Here is a 20,046-nt window from a genome sequence, read left to right on the forward strand (position 1 = left end):
TTATTTAAGTTTTCTGTGGTATAGAACAGGGATATTTATAAATAAAATTTATAGGTAAGACTTTATATAAGACACTTTTGCTTTTATTTCACTACTCTAAGTAGATATATTTGAGACTTAAACTTTGATTTGTCTGTCATTTTTGACAAAGGTTCAGATAAATCCAAATGAAGAGAAAAGCAAGGGGTCACTTTAGGGATGCTAGAATTATTTAACTATTATTAAGAATATTCTTACATCTGTGTGTCTATATATATACAGATATACACACACAGACACACACACTAGTGGGTCAGTACCTTGTGAATTTGTAAATTTTATAATTTGATTGAATAAACTGATAAAGTTCAAGGAATTTGGTATTATGTAATGGCTCCTGGACTAGGATAAGAAATTACTCTTTAACTCACACAGAACTCTGTGCAGTTATGCTTACCCCAATGACACCCTGCCTTCTCCAGGGTCTTAAAAAAGAAAAATGTGTGTGGTGGGGAAAGGGTGGATGGTGGTTATAATGGCTCTTTGGAGTAATGAATGAAAATGATCTCATCTTCTGTATTACTGCATATTGGGTCTTTGGCTGGATGCTGACCCACAACCAGAGAAGTATCAATGGCTTCTTCACATAATAATGCTTACATTTTTGGTACTTTTTGGCAATTATTATTGGTTCAACTGCTTTATTTTACTTGGGATGGTAACTTTTAAAATTTTTATTTACTTTAATTTTTATTTATTTATTTATTTTGGCTGTGCCACACATCTTGTGGGATACAAATAGTTTCCCAAATAGGTTTGAACCTGGGCCCTTGGCAGTGAATGCATGGATTCCTAACCACTAAACTTCTGGAGAATTCCCCAAGAAAACTTTTTATTAAAATGTAGGAGTTAAAATGTTTTTATGGTCAAGTCTAACTCTGTGCCTTACAGATTGTTGCTAATTTATTATATATTCTAAACAAATCTTCTACATAAACCTAGAGATTTGTTTTGTTTTAATTTTTTATACTACTTCTTCTTATTTTTCCTTTTTCTTAAAAAAAAAAAAATTTTTTTTTTCTTTTATGAACCCTTGTGTTGAGGGCTGACTTTCAACAGATCACAGCTAGGTAGCTGCTGTACTATATACGAAAGCCTGACCCAGAAGCAGGTCATCTGTGGATGGTTTAGCACCAGGGTCCCCATGAACATACAGTGTGTGACAAGTGAGGGGGTGGCAGCTTTTCCAGCTGCATCTAAAGAGTTTTTAACGTAACATTTCCGTTTATCCAGGAGGAGAATTCTACAATATAGAAAATTCTCCATACACAGCCTGACGCTATTTTCCGTATCTCCAAAGTTAGATGGATATGAACAGATCTTAAGAAATCTCTGCTACACTTCGCATTTATTGTTATAATTACTAAGGACTGCATGTGTTAACACTGGCCTGTAACATGCAAAGGAGTTGAACTTGATGCCATAGGCAGTGGAGGACATTGAAGAATCTTTAGGAATGTTCAACTTGAACAAAGAAACGGAAAACACGGAAAGCAAATTTGCTTGGCAGTAATGTAAAAGTTACTCTTCATACATCTGCAGTCTCATTGATTGCAGATTCTTTGGCACTGAACTTTCTTTATTGTCCAACTTTCACATCCATACATGACTACTAGAAAAACCATAGCTCTGACTAGATGGACCGTTGTTGGCAAAGTAGTGTCTCTGCTTTTTAATATGCTCTCTAGATTTGTCATAGCTTTTCTTCCAAAGAGCAAGCATCTTTTAAAAAATTCATGGCTGTAGTCATCATCTGCAGTGATTTTGGAGCCCCCCAAAATAAAGTCTGACACTGTTTCCCTATTTCCCATGAACTGATGGGACCAAATGCCATGATCTTCGTTTTCTGAATGTTGAGCTTTAAGCCAACTTTTTCACTCTCCTCTTTAACTTTCTTCAAGAGGCTTTTTAGTTTCTCTTCACTTTCTGCCATAAGGGTCATATCATCTGCATACCTGAGGTTATTGATATTTCTCCCGGCAATCTTGATTCCAGCTTGTGTTTCTTCCAGCCCAGCATTTCTCATGATGTACTCTGCATATAAGTTAAATAAGCAGGGTGACAATATACAGCCTTAATGTACTCCCTTTCCTATTTGGAACCAGTCTGTTGTTCCATGTCCAGTTCTAACTGTTGCTTCCTGACCTGCATATAGTTTCTCAAGAGGCAGGTCAGGTGGTCTGGTATTCCCATCTCTTGAAGGATGTTCCACAGTTTACAGTGATCCACACAGTCAGAGGCTTTGGCCTAGTCAATAAAGCAGAAATAGATGTTTTTCTGGAACTGTCTTCCTTTTTCATGATCCAGCAAATGTTGGCAATTTGATCTCTGGTTCTGCTTTTCCTAAAACCACCTCGAACATCTGGAAGTTCACGTTTCACATATTGCTGAAGCCTGGCTTGGAGAATTTTAAGCATTACTTTACTAGCATGTGAGATGAGTGAAATTGTGTGGTAGTTTGAGAATTCTTTCGCATTGTCTTTCATTGGGATTGGAATGAAACTGACCTTTTCCAGTCCTGTGGCCACTGCTGAGTTTTCCAAATTTGCTGATGTATTGAGTGCAGGACTTTCACAGCATCATCTTTCAGGATTTGAAATAGCTGACCTGGAATTCCATCACCTCCACTAGCTTTGTTCCTAGTGACACTTCCAAATTTACTGGCATACTGAGTGCAGCACTTTAACAGCATCATCTTTTAGGATTTGAAATAACTCAGGTGGAATTTCATCACCTCCACTAAAACAGTTAAAAATAACAGCAACCTGAAAATATAGAAGTCAGCAATTGCTTCAATAAATGTTAAATAAATAATCTGAGACTATTTCAAATAAATTATAAAAATAAGTCCATCAAACTATGGCAGGAGCAAGAAGAAAATTTTGAAGTAGATCTGATAGACAGAATGCCAGAACAACTATGGGCGGAGGTTCATGACATTGTACAGGAGGATGTGATGAAAACCATCCCCAAGAAAATGATATGTAAAAAGGCAGAATGGTGGTCTGACGAGACCTTACAAACAGCTGAGAAAAGAAGAGGAGCGAAAGGCAAAGGAGAAAAGCTTTGTTCATAGTTATGCTTCCTAACGCCCACTTGACTTCACACTGTGGGATGTCTGGCTCTAGGTGAGTGATCACACCATCATGGTTATCTGGGTCATTAAGATCCTTTTTGGATAGTTCTTCTGTGTATTCTTGCCACCTTTTCTCAATAGCTTCTGCTTCTGTTAGGTCCATACTGTTTTTGTCCTTCATTGAGTCCATCTTTGCATGAAATGTTCCCTTGGTATCTCTCGTTTTCTTGAAGAGATCTCTAGTCTTTCTCATTCTATTGTTTTCCTCTATTTCTTTGCGTTGATCACTTATGAAGGCTTTCTTATCTCTCCTTGCTATTCTTTGGAACTCTGCATTCAGATGGGTATTCTTTCCTTTTCTCCTTTGACTTTAGCTTCTCTTCTTTTCTCATCTATTTGTAACACTTCACCAGACAACCATTTTGTCTTTCTGCATTTCTTTTTCTTGGGGATGGTTTTGATCATCTCCTGTACAATGTCATGACCTCTGTCCATAGTTCTTCTGGCATTCTGTCTATCATATCTGCTTTGAAATTTTTCTTCTTGTTTTTTCTTTTTTCTTCTTGATGGATTTATTTTTATAATTTATTCAAAATAGTTTCAGATTATTTATTTAACATTAATTGAAGTAATTGCTGACTTTCATTTTTTTAAGTTGCTGTTTTTTAACTTTTCTCTTTAAACTGTGTCTGTGAAGTGGTTGGAATAGTCCAGGATTTCTTCACTCTATTTGTAGAATACTACATGCCTAGGAATCATACCATTTTGATTCAATGTAGATTCTAGAACCTGACTACATGGTTTTGCATTCTAATTCTCCTGTTTTCTAACTTTTTAACTTGGGCCAAATGTGGCTTTGTTTCCTCATTTGAGAAATGGGAATGATAATAGTATCTATCTGTGTTATGAAGTTTAAATTATTAGATCAGTGCCTAGAGCATGGAGAAGGCTTAATCAGTTCAGTTCAGTCGCTCAGTCATGTCCCACTCTTTGCGACCCAATGAATCACAGCATGCCAGGTCTCCCAGTCCATCACCAACTCCCAGAGATCACCCAGACTTATGTGCATCGAGTCGGTGATGCCATCTAGCCATCTCATCCTCTGTCATCCCCTTCTCCTCCTGCCCCCAATCCCTCCCAGCATAAGAGTCTTTTCCAGTGAGTCAGCTCTTCTTATGAGGTGGCCAAAGTATTGGAGTTTCAGCTTTAGCCTCAGTCCTTCCAATGAACACCCAGGACTGATTTCCTTTAGGATGGACTGGTTGGGTCTCCTTGCAGTCCAACAGACTCTCAAGAGTCTTCTCCAGCCCACAGTTCAAAAGCATCAATTCTTCAGTGCTCAGCTTTCTTCACAGTCCAACTCTCACATCCATACATGACCACTGGAAAAACTATAGCCTTGACTAGACAGACCTTTGTTGGCAAAGTAATGTCTCTGCTTTTGAATATGCTGTCTAGGTTGGTCATAACTTTCCTTCCAAGGAGTAAGCGTCTTTTAATCTCATGGCTGCAGTCACCATCTGCAGTGATTTTGGAGCCGAAAAAAATAAAGTCTGACACTGTTTCCACTGTTTCCCCATCTATTTCCCATGAAGTGATGGGACCAGATGCCATGATCTTAATTTTCTGAATGTTGAGCTTTAAGCCAACTTTTTCACTCTCCTCTTTCACTTTCATCAAGAGGCTCTTTAGTTCCTCTTCACTTTCTGCCATAAGAATGGTGTCATCTGCATATCTGAGGTTATTGATATTTCTCCTGGCAATCTTGATTCCAGCTGGTGCTTCTTCCAGCCCAGCGTTTCTCATGATGTACTCTGCATAGAAGTAAATAAGCAGGGTGACAGTATACAGCCTTGACATACTGCTTTTCCTATTTGGAACCAGTCTGTTGTTCCATGTCCACTTCTAACTGTTGCTTCCTGACTTGCATATAGGACTCTCAAGAGGCACATCAGGTGATCTGGTATTCCCATCTCTTGAAGGATGTTCCACAGTTTATTGTGATCCACATAGTCAAAGGCTTTGGCATAGTCAATAAAGCAGAAATAGATGTTTTTCTGGAACTCTCTTGATTTTTCCATGATCCTGTGGATGTTGGCAATTTGATCTCTGGTTCTTCTGCCTTTCCTAAAACCAACTTGAACATCTGGAAGTTCACGTTTCATGTATTGCTGAAGCCTGGCTTGTAGAATTTTGAGCATTACTTTACTAGTGTGTGAGATGAGTGAAATTGTGTGGTAGTTTGAGAATTCTTTTGCATTGCCTTTCTTTGGGATTGGAATGAAACTGACCTTTTCCAGTCCTGTGGCCAGTGCTAAGTTTTCCAAATTGTCTGACATATTGAGTGCAGCACTTTCACAGCATCATCTTTTAGGATTTGAAATAGCTGACCTGGAATTCCATCACCTCCACTGGCTTTGTTCATAGTGATGCTTTCTAAGGCCCACTTGACTTCACATTCCAGGTTGTCTGGCTCTAGGTGAGTGATCACACCATCATGATTATCTTGGTCATGAAGATCTTTTTTGTATAGTTCTTCTTTGTATTCTTGCCATCTCTTCTTAATATCTTCTGCTTCTGTTAGGTCCAGACCATTTCTGTCATTTATCGAGCCCATCTTTGCATGAAATGTTCCCTTGGTATCTCTAATTTTCTTGAAGAGATCTCTAGTCTTTCCCATTCTGTTGTTTTCCTCTATTTTTTTTTTGCATTGATTGCTGAGGAAGGCTTTCTCTCCTTGCTATTCTTTGGAACTCTGCATTCAAATGGGTATATCTTTTCTTTTCTCCTTTGCTTTTTGCTTCTCTTCTTTTAACAGCTATTTGTAAGGCCTCCTCAGACAGTCATTTTGCTTTTTTGCATTTCTTTTCCATGGGGATGGTCTTGATCCCTGTCTCCTGTACAATGTCACAAACCTCCATCCATAGTTCATCAGGTACTCTGTCAGGTCTAGTCCCTTAAATCTATTTCTCACTTCCACTGTATAATCATAAGGGATTTTAAATATTGTTGCTTTTATCACCACCTGTAGATTGTGGCTAACTTGGAGATAAGAAGTAGAATTGCACCAGAATCAAGAGGAACCAGCCCAGTCAATGCTTTCTAATATTGTCATCTAATCACGTTTACTTTATACACACATATACACACATTTAAAAAGCAAAATTAAAGGGATTTATTTCTTCAGATTGCTTGTTGCAGTTTTGCATGCATTAATACATTTTTCTTAGTGAATAAAATTAAGATCTAATATAAACTAAATTTAAAATTCTGTAGTGATTGTTACCGACATATCACTTAAAACCTGTAATTTCAGTGCTTTCTGATGAGTACTATTTTTTTTTTTCACTTTATTCATTTATGTTTGGCCATGTTAGGCCATCATTGCTCAGTGGGCTTTCCTCTGCTGCCGGGGTCCAGCCCCAGTGGATCCAGGGAATTCGAAGCTGATGGCGTTGGTGAGGGAAAAAACTTACTTATTTATTAATATAAGATTAGATTAGGAAGAAATAGTGTAGTAGGAAAATTAAGTGGAGAAAAGAGGCTGATTAACTTGGTTTACGTGGAAAACCAGACAAGTTCCAGACAAGGAACTTGCACCATCTATGTTAGGCCACAGGTGCTGGTTTGAATATCGGAGAGTGCCCCGCCTTGGGCTTTCTCTCTTAGGATCTGATCTTAGAAGCCGGGACAAGTAAGTAGACATGGTGAGCCTCCACGCCCCAGATGGGAATTCAGCCTGAAATTAGAGTAAAGAGGAGACAAGGGGGAAACCAGTCCTTCCAATGACTGGTCCCGCCTCTTTTGTCTAGAAAGGCCTTTTATACCTTTTTGATTTGTACACAGAGATCAAGGGGTAATACAAAATTATGCAGCGTTAGCAGCCCAGACTCTTTCTGTATATCTTTTTGTATACAAAAGATCTCAGGTGATTTGCATTATCTTCTGGCCAAGAGGCTTGCTAACACTTTTTGGCTCTCTTCCTTAATGAATGTTAATCTCATTTCCCCTGAAGTGTTTTTTCTTTAATCTGCATCTCCTTAAAGCACTAAAGTTACATCTCTATAGAACAAAGGCACAGTGGGTTATAACAAAGAAGGTACTTAACTCAATGATCTAATGTTGCTACTTGTTTTTTCTATATAACAACTACATCAAGAAATAAAAGATATGAAAATTTGGCAGCAAGTATTGGCTTAACAAATGAAACCTTTAATCAGTCCTATTCTAATGATTTTGACTCCTCCGAAGCCCCTACATTCCTAGGATGTTTTAAGCTTCCTGTGCTTCCTGCAGTCAGGAAGCCTCAAACAATCACATGCGCAGCTGTCCGAGTCCTGCAGGCAGGCTAGACAGCCATCAGAGGGGTTTTTGGATTGAAACACTCATATTATGCCCAGGAGATTTATTATCTAAAAGCTCTAATTTTTTCCAGAAAAAGATGGTGGGGGGGACAGCCCCCTATTAATAACAGAAGAGTAGGTGGAAAGCATAACACAATAAAGCAGGCAGATTCTGGTCTTGCGGGGTGGATGCTCAGGAAATTCCGGGGGGAACCCCTGAAGCCTGATCTCGTCCTTGCGTTTTATCAGGCTTCCTTCCGCATGACCTTGTCACGGGTGGGATTCCTCACGCTGGCCCCCGGCACTCTGCTTGCAGCGAGTGGGGCTCTTCTCTGGCTGTGGCGTGTGGGCTTCTCACTGCACGGCCTCTCTTCTTGAGGAGCATGGGCTCTGGGGCACATGGATTTCCATAGTTGTGGCACAGGGGCTCAGTCGCTGTGGCTCCTGGGCTCTAGAGCAAGGCTCACTAGCTATGGCACACGGACCTAGTTTTCTTTGCCCCTGGACCAGGGGTTGAACCCGTGTCTCCTGCATTGCAGGCTGATTCTTTACCTCTGAGACACCAGGGAAACCCTGATCAGCACTAGTTTTAGACATGTATTTGAAATGTAGTGTTATTTCACTATGCACACTAAGATATCAGTATCATGTTCCAGCTTCCAATCAAAGAAGTCTGAATTACATTCCCATAAAATATTATCTAGAAAAAGTTCTGTTCTATCAGCCTCTAAATGTGAAGCTTCATAATTTCATTAATGTTTACACAAATAGGGGATTGGGTTTCATTAGTGGAAGGAGCACAGATTTTAAATACCTGGCATCTCCTCATTTTTAGCCGTATTAGTCCCTGTATAGAGTATTCTGAAAATAGCATGTGATCTTGTCATATCAGTTCATGACCCTGTTCAAGGAAAGTAGGCATCGGTTATATTTCATCAGAAAACATTAATTACCAGATCCTGTTAATTCTTTAATTTGTGGTGTAGATGCTTTGAGGGTCTTATAAGTGAGTCTTATTATAGGAATGGTTAAGAACACAACCAATGAGTGTCTATTATTATGTGTTGGAGTACTGTGAAAACAGTTCCTTCTGATTTATTAAATTTTTGAAAACATAAGTTTGAATATTATTGACAAGTTTTATTAATAGAATAAAATTTATTGACTACCTACCATTTTTGGCATTGTCCTGAGGAATATTAACATAATAAATCTTAGACCTTTCTGAAATGCCTTGCTCACTTAATAGATGGAGAAGGTTGAGGCCAAATAATATCAATAGCTGCCCAGAGTCATTTAGCTGCTAACAGGTGAAATTCATACCCACTCTGTACTCTTTAAGAGTGCCTCTTAATTATAACCTTTGTGATTATTGGACTAAAGTGAATAATGACTTTGTGTATTTATGTAAAGAGATACACTGAAATCAGTGTTCTCAATTGCTTAAATTTCATTAAGGTGGACAAATATAGACATTTCCGTAGTAGAAAGAGGGAAGAACTTTTTAAAATGTAGGTAGCTGTTGATCTGTCATTGTTGATGTATATGTTAATGCCATTTTCAGATGTTAGTAGTCCTCATAGGCTAATTTATTTAAAGATGGGAGGGGGAGAAGAATGAAGTGAAAAGATAGATACGGTAAGGTAGAGCTCTTAGGAAGAAAAGGTAGTCTGTACTTAAAAAGGGTTTACTAAGGTAAGTAGAATGCACAGAGAATATAATCAAATAGAAACAACCAATAGAGAAAGCAAATTATTGGAAAAGACTCGGATGCTGGGAGGGATTAGGGGCAGGAAGAGAAGGGGACGACAGAGGATGAGATGGCCGGATGGCATCACTGACTCAATGGACGTGAATCTGAGTGAACTCCGAGAACTGGTGATGGACAGGGAGGCCTGGCGTGCTGCAATTCATGGGGTCGCAAAGAGTCGGACACGACTGAGCAACTGAACTGAACTGAGAGCAGAGGAAATTAGAATATAGATTTTGGGTTATAAAAGAAAGATTATTGGTATTCTACCATTTTTATTCCATTCCTTTGATAGTTTTCTTTCACATGAGATGATTATCATTGCTTTTAGAGCTTGAAGTGACTGTAGATAGAGCTACTTGCTCCAGTCATCTCATTTTGCAGATAAGGAAACTGAGTGATTATGAGGGTTTGTCCAAGGGCACATAGCTCTAGTGTCATGACAGGATCTGTTCATCATAGCTTTTGATCACATACTTGTGCTCTTTTTACAGTATTCTAAGTACTCTTTTCCTTAGAGTTCAGACAACTTAAATGAAAATGAAACAACTATCTGAAAATGAAGTTGTAGCAAATACTTCAATTGTGTATGCCTGTCTTGTGATTATTCCCTATTGACATTCTTTCAGGATGGATATATTTAAGGTGGGATGAAGGGGTAGATTGTTTATTTCCTAATTTTTTAATTTATGGAATATGTATTTATTTGGCTTACAAATTATTGACAATAAATATTGGATTTATATATGATATATTTTAGATTTACTTTTTCTGTTGCTAAAAAGAATGTAAAAACTGAAATCACATTTTTTTTTCTTCATTTTGCAGTAGTATTATTGATTCCACAGAATACAGCCAACCTCCAGGTTTCAGTGGCAGTTCTCAGGTAAATGATGTATCTAACAATCTGTTCTAGTGGTGCCATAAATCTTATCACCTGAGTTGTAAAATCACAGATGAGTCCTATCCTAGAGACAGCTGTTTGATGTGCTCTAGCATTGATTAGGGCTTGAATAGCTCTGGTAAATAATCAGCTGTATATCTGCTCATTACTGATTGAGTTAAAAAAATTTTTTTAGCATGCTAGTAACATTAGGCCTTGAGAGGAAGGAAATAGTGGAAGAGCAAATTATGAGTAATCAGGACATTGTTTCCTTTGGAGATAAGACAGTTATAATTTATTGATGGATTGCCTATTACTCTGTTGAAACATGAAGCTTTTTTCTGGAAGGTAAACTACAGGCTTTATTAAAATCAGCTCTGGCTTCTCCTTTTTTAAATTAATTGTATGATTATTTTGATTTTTACTCTCTTTATCTCTGACTTGGGGATGCTGGTATTTGTCAAGTCTAATTTTGAGGCCAGACTGTTTTTTTTTTTAACTTTTCACATTGAAATAACTTCTGACTTAGAAAAAAGTTACAAGAATGTTAAAAATAATTCCTTTATTTCTATATACAGATAATCCAGGTGTTCACATTTGATCATATTTGCTTTATCATTCTCATTCTGTCTCTTTTACATATATGCACATAAAATTTTTTCTTTGGATTGTTTAAGTAAGGTACAGATATAATGTTCCTTTATCTATGTACTTCAATTTGTGTTTCTTTAAAAACAAAAATATTATCCTGTATAATCACAGGATAATTTTAAAATTCAAGAAGTTAACATTGATGTGCTTTATATAATTCCTATATCTTATTCAGATTTTATAAATTGTTCTTACAATTATCCTTTACCTCCTTTGTTCCATAAAAGAGAAAATTAAGGCATTTAAGTAGCATGTCTTTTTGTGTATTCATTTTTTGTGATCGTGCAGTTATTTTTATCAAAGTGGAAAAAAATCTTTCATATCATACAGCTTTTATTTGTGTCTTTTCCCATTGCTTAGATGACTGCCTCTATGACTGTTACGATTAGATTGCATAACTCCTCTGCATATCCTGTGTTATCTTCAATCCTGTGTTATCTGTGTTATCTTCAGTTGTGTGCTTGGATTTGGCAAGTTCATAGATTTGTTTCTATCTCTTCCTGAACAGCCACGAACGCACTAGATCTAGGTGTTTTTGTAAGACATAATAAGATATATCAGCAGAAATTTTTTTTTAAGTTTTATTTATTTTATTTTTTGCCTGTGGTGGGTCTTTGTTGCTGCACACAGGCTTTCTCTAGCTGTGGTGAGAAGGGGCTACTCTTCTGCCGGGGGTGCTCTGCAGAAAGAGAGAGGCAGTGGAACTTCCCTCAGCAAAGCCGAGGGGTCCCGAGGAGAGGTGAGCCTGCTGTCCGCCAACCCAGCCCCTCGGCGAGTGAGAGACAATCAGACGCGACAGGGGTTCCATCTGAGCAGTTCTGCTTTATTGCCACAAACTCCTGGTTTACATAGGCAAGCAAGGGGGTTTTGCGAGGGACTTTCTATAGTTGCACCAGTCACATTAAAGTTCAAATTGTAATATGCCATAGTTGCACCAATCACGTTAAAGGTCAAATTGTAATATGCCATAGTTGCACCAATCACGTTAAAGGTCAAGTCATCATGCGCTTCATTATAACAGGAGTCTATGGTGATCACGCACTGTCCACGTGCACGGAAATCAAGAGAGCCAATCAAAAACCTTAACATAGACCACACCCCTATCTCTTCCGCCGGACGCCATCTTAGTTTCCGAGGGCAAAAGCTAGCCCTTTTTTAAGGTTTCCCACGTAGGGCCCCACACTCTTCATTGCAGAGTGTGGGCTTCTCATTCTCTCTCTCATTTTAATATTTATTTATTTGGCTGTGTCGGGTCTTCTTTGTTTCATCTGGAGTCTTCTGTCGTGGTGCACGGATTTTCTAGCTGCAGTACACAGACTTAGTTGCCAGCTGGCCTGTGGGTTCTTAGTTCCCCAACCAGGGAGTGAACTCATGTCTCTTGTTGTGCACAAATTTCTCTAGTTGCAGCGCGTGGACTTGGTTGCCCTGTGGCCTGTGGGCTCTTAGTTCCCCAACCAAGTATGAAACCCATGTGCCCTGCACTGCAAGGAGAATTCTTAACCACTGGATCACCAGGGAAGTCCCTCAGGAGAAATTTTTAAGAATTGAATGGAAACATCTTTAAGAACTTGAAGAGGGAAAGCAGAATCTGGAAACAGGCTTGGCATTCATAGCTGGGCCTTGCTGTTGTCCTTTCAAACGTAATCTCACAGAACATCCGCATCGGACGTAGTCACTCTGGGACTAGGAAGAAATGAAGCAAAAATCAAGATCAGTTCATAAACTTACCTGAGCATGTTTAAAAATCACTATGCAAAATACGTAAAATACCAAACACACCTGTATCCTGACTAATCCAAGCAGTTGCGGCATCTCTGCTAATTGTGGCTTTAATCTGACTGTAGTTTTCTGTTTGCCCAGGTACGATTTATTAAGATACCGAGTCACAGGATTATCCCCCTTGTTGACAGTATCCAATCCAGAGTAAAGCCTTACTTCCTTGAACCCTCCCCCAAATCAGTTAACATGAGCCTGTATCCTATGCTGCTGCTAAGTCACTTCAGTTGTGTCCGACCCTGTGCGACCCCATAAACGGCAGCCCACCAGGCTCTGCCGTCCCTGGGATTCTCCAGGCAAGAACATTGGAGTGGGTTGCCATTTCCTTCTCCAGTGCATGAAAGTGAGAAGTCAAAGTGAAGTCACTGAGTCGTGTCCAACTCTCAGCGACCCCATGGACTGCAGCCTACCAGGCTCCTCCATCCATGGGATTTTCCAGGCAAGAGTACTGGAGTGGGGTGCCATTGCCTTCTCCAAGTAGTATGTAACATCTTCCTACCTTAACCCATAGTATGCTGTATTCTTCATTGCAATGAACAGTAATAAAACTTGTTCAGCTACAGGTGTATTCCTATTGGTCTTTGGTTGCAGGGCTTTGACAAATTCTACAGAGAGGAACAAGGAAAGCCTTTTTCCTATTGCCATTTATAGGACGTTGATTTGGAATTTCTAGCAACTTCTGTGAGTTAGAAATTACAGAAACTGAATCTAGGTGGGGGAGAAAAATTGAGAATAGTGTTTTTGTCTGTGTGTGGTTTTTTTTTTTTTCCATTTTTAAATTTTTACTCTTTGCATGTAATAAAGGAGACATAGTTTGAGATGGTACAATAAGCCTGTGGTCTCTCCAACCTCCACCCACTAGATATCTCATTGAGATATACCTGTCCTCATACAGAAAACTTAAAAAGAATTTATAGATGATAAAAAGAGTACTTAAGTCTGCCTAACGTGAGTCACCATATGCAGAGTAACAGAGCGCTTTTGGTGAAGTCATCTGGGTCTCCCAGGAGACTCCAACCTTAGCATCTGCTAGAGGAGGGGGAAGTTGTTGAGGAGGAAAACCTGCTAGGGCTTCTGGGACAGAACTAATACAACATACTGTGCCGAAGTCCTTACCCTTTGTTTCTAGGAATACTCTTTATAAAACACAGACTTAAAACAAATTGACGTAAAAATAATTGAAAACAAAAGAGTAGATGAGGATAAGCCTGGCAAATGTAAGAATGGTAAGGAAGACGACAAAAACAATGGCAAAGTAAAGAACAGATCAAAATAGAACTCAAGGAAAAAATCATTAGAAGACAGATATATGTTTTCACATAATAAAAGGTATAATCCAACAAGTTAGTAGTAATTTGTGTGCCTTAATATAAAGGATTGGTATTTACATAAAGCAAAACTTTATTAGAAATTTTAAAAAATTGATTAAAACTTAAACATGGTAGGAGATTTTAAAGTATACTCATCCCTCAGTATCTATGAGAGATTGGTTCCAGGAGCTGTGGCAGATGCCAAGGTCCAAAGATGCTCAGATTCCTTAAATGAATTGTGGTATATTTGCATACAACCTCTGCAGCATGTCCTCCTGTATACTTTGTCATCTCTATGATGACTTATAATAACTAGTATTACATAAATGCTATATTAAAAAATTTAAATATGATGTGAATACTATGTAAATAGTTGCCAGTGCAGCTGCAAATTCATTTTGTGTTTTGGAATTTTCCAGAATTTCTTCCTTTGGTGGGGGTGGATATTTTCTGTCTGTGTTTGATTAAATTTGTATTTATAGAACCTGTGGATATGGAAGGCCTACTGTATAGCTCAAGAAATAATTAAAGTAGTAATATTCGTATTTAGGTAACATTTATTTTCCACCTAGTGTGCATTGCATGTACATTGCTCAGTGTGATTTACAAGCATTAACTACTTAATTCTTAGAACTTGAGATACGTACTATTATTATTATTTTCTATTTTACTAAGGAGGAAACTAGGGCAAAGAAGTTAAGAAGAAGTTAAGATATTCTCACCCAGGCATTATGGCTTCAGGACCTGTGCTTTTAAATATTAACTTATAATGCCAACAGTTGTTGTTGTTGTTTTTTTTTTCCAGTACTTTCTATTTACCGGACACTATGATAGGCTTGGGTTATTGAACAAAAACAAGGCAGACAAAAATTCCTGCTGTAACCCAGCTTTCAGTCTGCTGCTGCTGGTGCTAAGTCACTTCAGTTGTATCCGACTCTGTGCAACCCCAGAAATGGCAGCCCACCAGGCTCCACTGTCCCTGGGATTCTCCATGCCAGAACACTGGATTGGGTTGACGTTTCCTTCTCTAATGCATGAAAGTGAAAAATGAAAGTGAAGTCGCTCAGTCTTGTCCGACTCTTCACGACCCCATGAACTGCAGCCTACCAGGCTCTTCTGTCCATGGGATTTTCCAGGCAAGAGTACTGGAGTGGGGTGCCATTTCCTTCTCCAGCTTTCAGTCTAGTTGGAGATATACTAATAGTAATAAAGATAGGTTATCCTTGACAAACAGGAGGTAAGGGAGCAAGCTATGTGAATGTCTCTGGGCAGATCTAAGCTGAGTGAAAGAAAGGAAGTACATAAGTCCCGTGCTAGAAGCCTGCCTGACATAGCCCAGATGTCTGTTATGACTGGTGAAGAATGAGCAAGGGGGAGAAAAACAGAAATGAGGTAAGAAATGTAAATAACAGAGGCCACTTAGTGTGTAACTTTCTTAGTCATTATAAAGACTCTGGATTTTTTTCTTTGGTTGAATGAGTCAAACTTAGCTTAATGGGTACTTGCCTCACTTTATACTTTGAATCAAGGGATATACATATTGTTAGTAATCTTGGAGCATTGAGAAAATTGGATTGATTCTAAAACAAGATAAATTGTACCATCTACATTCTCAGAATCAGAACCTTGAGTAAACAGCTACTTTGACAGTCTGGAAGAGAGTAAACCAACGACTCCTCTGAATACCTTTGTGTCAAAGAGTACACAAATGTTGCTACAAACAACTTAAATCCAGTGTTGAAAATTTATATATCAAAATTTATGAAATTTTGGTCAGAATTATCCTAAAAATTAAATCATTAAATGGATTCATTTTTAGATGAGAATAAAACTAAATGAATCAGGCATTGAGCTCAAGAAACTGGGAAAAACTTAAGATGGTAAATGTAGAGAGATTAGAAAAGAAGATTATATATAAGATGTTTCAATATATAATTGAAATTGACTATTACAGTATTGAGTAGATTAGGAAACTTGGTGCTGGTGCATACTAATAAAAATAGAGCTCTTAATAAATTGAACAATTTGAATAGACCAATAACCATAATTGGATGTGATTCCAATTAAAAAAGAACAGAAACATCAAGAAAAATTTTTAAGGGTTTGTAGAGATTGTGACCAACTGACTTTAAATGGTTATTTGTAGAATGAATGCTTCAGAAGTATATTACAAGGGCATTTACCCAATAGGTTATTTTAATGTATTCTAAGACTGCTCTAACAAATGGGGCACAATAAAAATTTTAAATATAACTGAAAGGTAATTAAGAGTTTACCCTATGGTGAAGGTGGTTATGCAGATCAGTGGTAAAAAGGAAGATTAAGTAAATTATGTTGTGATACCCTGGAAACCATTTGCTGGAAATTGGCTTTCTGTTTTATCTCTTACTGTAAGAGTTCAGATCAGCTAAATAATGATTTAGATAATAATAGAACTGTAGAAATTAAGAAAGAGGACAATGTATAAGAAAGTACCACAAACAAAATTTTATACCCAAACTGGGAAAGGTATTGTCAATATGATAGGCTAATGGTTTAATTGCTTCAAAATAAAAAAGTTTCTTATATCGATTCCACGTTTTTGATGAAAGCACCAACAGGCAAAAAGTAGGTGAAGAACATGGGGAAAAAAAGATAAATCCAGATGGCCCACTCACATGTAAAATAATACTCAACTGTGTGATTTGGTAGTGATAAACATAGAAATTTCTTATAAGAAATGATTCAAAGTACTATCTAAAAGTTATATACCAATATTATCTAAACAAGCAAAATTCTGGAAAAATAAAATATGCCCAGTCATAGTAGAATAGCTTTAGAGACTGGTACAGCTGTTGAGTATACTATTTTGCTACTCTTAAAAATAATGTTTATAGTTGAAATGGAGTTGATAAAAAGTTAATATAATGTAGGTGAAGCCAGAAGTAATTATTTTATACCTCTGAATTTTTATAATTGCCTGTTTTTACCTTAGAGTTTTTATCTAACTTTAGTACAATTAGTAAAATCAGGAAGTTAATGTTAATATAATATCATTATCTGAGACAATGTATTTAAATTTCAGCAGTTTTGCCACTAATATTCTTTTATAACAAAAGGAAAATTTTCTTTGTCCAGAATGAATCCAGAATCACTGGTTATATTTAGTTGTCATGTTTCTTTAATCTCCTCTAAATTGTTTTAGTTGTGAGGTTGACATTTTTGAAGTATAAGTTAATAATTTTGCAGACCATTCCTCAATATGATTTTGTCTGATAGTTCCTTATAACTGGATTCTGATTGCCCATTTTTATCATAAATGCTGTAGCCACCAATGTGGTATCCTTTGTTAGTTTGTCACATCTGGATATGGTGTATCTGCTCAATTTTGGTGATATTACCTCTGATCATTTGATTAAGGTGGTGCCTGCCAGATTTGTTTGCTATAAATTTACCATTTTCTCCTATTTGAGCATGTATTAATGAATCTTACTTGAAATAATAATAAATTTTTTTGCCCAAACAATAATTTTTAATTTCTTTTCTACATTAATTTTTAAATTTTTTATTATAGTTAATTTACAGTGTTTTTGTTTCAAGTGTATAGCAAAAGATGCATATGTATGTATATATATGTTTGTATTATAGGTTATTTTGAATATTTTGAGCATAGTTCCTTGTGCTATACAGTATGTCCTTGTTGTTTGCCTTTTTTTATACAGTAATGTGTGTATGTTAATCCCTGAACTTCTAATTTAATGCCCTCCACATCTTGCTGTCCTCTTTGGTAACTATAAGTTTGCTTTCTAGTCTGGGAGTCTGTTTCTGTTTTGTAAATATGTTCATTTGTGCCATTTTTAAAATTCCATGTGTAAGTGATATATGATATTTTTCTTTCTCTTACTTCACTTAATATAATCTCTTGACCCATCCATGTTGCTTCAGATTGCATTATTTCATTTTTTTTAATGCCTGAGTAATAATTCCTCATTTATTAGTTAGGATTTCCATTCTAAGGAAGATCTTTCCTTCCATCTCTTTTGTTTATATGGTTATGGAATCATGGATTTAAAAGTTTTTCTGTTAATCATTTTGAAGCTCAGTCTGTTCCCCGTTTGGCTGGTTGGAAATCCTTCAAGCTGATCTTCAAGTTCTTATCATTTTTTAAGTACCTTCCTACATTCTTAGATAATCAGATGTACCAGTATCATCTTGTACTTACCTTGCCCCAGTTCTGTAATCAGCCATGTATCCAAGAAGTCCTGTTTTCTTTTAATGGCAAATGATAACTTCAAAACAAAGATTTGGGTTTTAAGTATGCTCATTGCTCGTAGAGTGTCATTGCTTGTAGGCCTTCTTGGTCAACAGAGCTAGGAAACATGCATATCTGTATATATAACATATATTTATTAATTCTATGTTAATCACCTTAAGTGTTTGATGAAGGGACTCACAGGAATCAAGGAGTTTATACTTGTGGAACTTGATTATAGGCAATGGGTACAGTGCAGCCAAGCAGAAGAAGAGCACTCATTGGAAAGGGTGTGATTTCAAGCAGTCTTCTTTGTCCTTGTACCACTGAGTCACAGAGGAACTGCTTTGTTTCCAGGTTCAGAATGACTACTTGCTTACATTCTCAAGTACCTTAGTAATGGGAAGTGCAAATTTGGCTTGTAGACAGATCTCTTATTTTAAGCTAGTCCCATAGGCAGTGCATTATAGTTATGTGACCAGTTATTAACTTACAGACTTCACTGAAATAGATGAATCATAAATTCAATTATTATTACTAAACAATATTGACAGAGTGATGCAATCTGTTCCCAAACAACTCTCAGGCCTGTGGTTATGAAATACCATTTATCTTTATTTAATACATTTTGCAGTATAGGTTAAGAGTCAGTAGCTCTGTAAATAACCATGTGGGCAACCCATACCAGCTGAGATTACTCTCTACTATTCAACTGATGACCATCATGTATATAATCATCTATGTATGTACCATATCTGTGTTTTTCTATCTGTCATAAAAGCTATGGATTCATGCTGACGACCTCCCATTACAGTTCACTATTGCAGGGTTCATTGTAGCTTTAGTGAACCTTTCCATATCGTTAATTCCCTGTTCTGACAGAAACCTAGTTCTCATTATCAAAATATACATTTTACTTATTGTCATAGCCTTATTAGTATGTGTATATATATGCGTGTATATATATATGTATATATATATATACACACACATACATAAACTAGTATGGAAATTACTAAGAAAGCAAATCTACTAACTAGTGGTGAATATTTATTTAAATTCCTTTATATCTTTAGTCTGAGAATATAGTTACAAAAATACAGTGTGTTCAAAAATTACTTGGATTTGATTGTTAATTTTTCATTGGTATTAGCTGCAATATTTCTTTGAAATACAGTTGAGTTCATTTGCTTCTGTTTGTGTTCCATCACCAAGCCTTACCTTTATTACATACAAACTTTCTCTGAAAATATGAAATATTAACCTGATTTTGAAGGTCAGAGCTATACAGAAAGTCATACTCAATATAATACCACCCCTGCAGCCTTTCTACCAATTTCCATATCCTTTATCTTTTCCCACTACATTGTTTCTTACCCTTTGTTGGTAACCAGTTGTATTAGTCAAGTTTTCATGATGCATATGCATATTCTTATTCCTTCTTTTTTACACAAAGGGTGGGTTTCCTGGTGATTCTCTTCTGTGCTTTGCTCTTTTAACAGTTTATCATGAAAACAAATCTATAGAAGTGCATAGAATTCTTCCTTATTTTTATAGCTGCAAAAGATTATTTAATCAATTTGTTACTTAAAGAAGTAGTTTACATTATTTTGTAATTACAAAGTAGTGCTGCAGTGATTAATTTGTACATATATATTTTCATATCATTGGATGGTGTATCTTCAGTGTAAATTCCTGGATGTGGGATTTCTGGGTCAAAGATGGATGAATAGATGGGTGGATGGATAGATAGATGGACAGACAAGAGATTGATATTGCCAAATCATCTTCTTCCCCAAAGGATTGTACCAGTTTGCACTTTCCCCAGCAGTATATGTCTGCTCTCCTAGAATCTTTCTCAGAGCTTCTCTAGTGGAATGAGTTTTACTTTAAAATTTTTGCTAATCTGTCAAGAGAGAAATATATCTCAGAATACTTTCCCCAGCAGTAGATGAATGTGTCTGCTCTCCTAGAATCTTTCTCAGAG

The 20,046-nt window shown here is 37.0% G+C and overlaps 1 protein-coding gene and 1 long non-coding RNA gene across 4 annotated transcripts in view; one reads left to right on the forward strand and one right to left on the reverse strand.

Annotated features, from left to right (window-relative positions):
• COP1 (COP1 E3 ubiquitin ligase) overlaps positions 1 to 20,046 on the forward strand; it is a 226,819-nt gene that overhangs the window by 79,859 nt on the left and 126,914 nt on the right. For all 3 annotated transcript variants that reach the window (XM_040263920.1, XM_040263922.1, XM_040263921.1), the window contains one exon: positions 10,037 to 10,094. In XM_040263920.1, coding sequence (XP_040119854.1) covers positions 10,037 to 10,094 — 58 coding nt within the window. The remainder of the gene's footprint in view (positions 1 to 10,036; positions 10,095 to 20,046) is intronic.
• LOC120880544 lies at positions 11,933 to 19,617 on the reverse strand. The gene is made up of 3 exons (XR_005725055.1): positions 19,437 to 19,617; positions 18,030 to 18,177; positions 11,933 to 12,425 (listed from the first exon to the last, which is right to left on the reverse strand). It is a non-coding gene; the product is annotated as an uncharacterized LOC120880544 (long non-coding RNA).

The sequence above is a fragment of the Oryx dammah genome, unplaced genomic scaffold (genome assembly GCF_014754425.2).
Source record: "Oryx dammah isolate SB20612 unplaced genomic scaffold, SCBI_Odam_1.1 HiC_scaffold_21, whole genome shotgun sequence".
NCBI lineage: Eukaryota > Metazoa > Chordata > Mammalia > Artiodactyla > Bovidae > Oryx > Oryx dammah.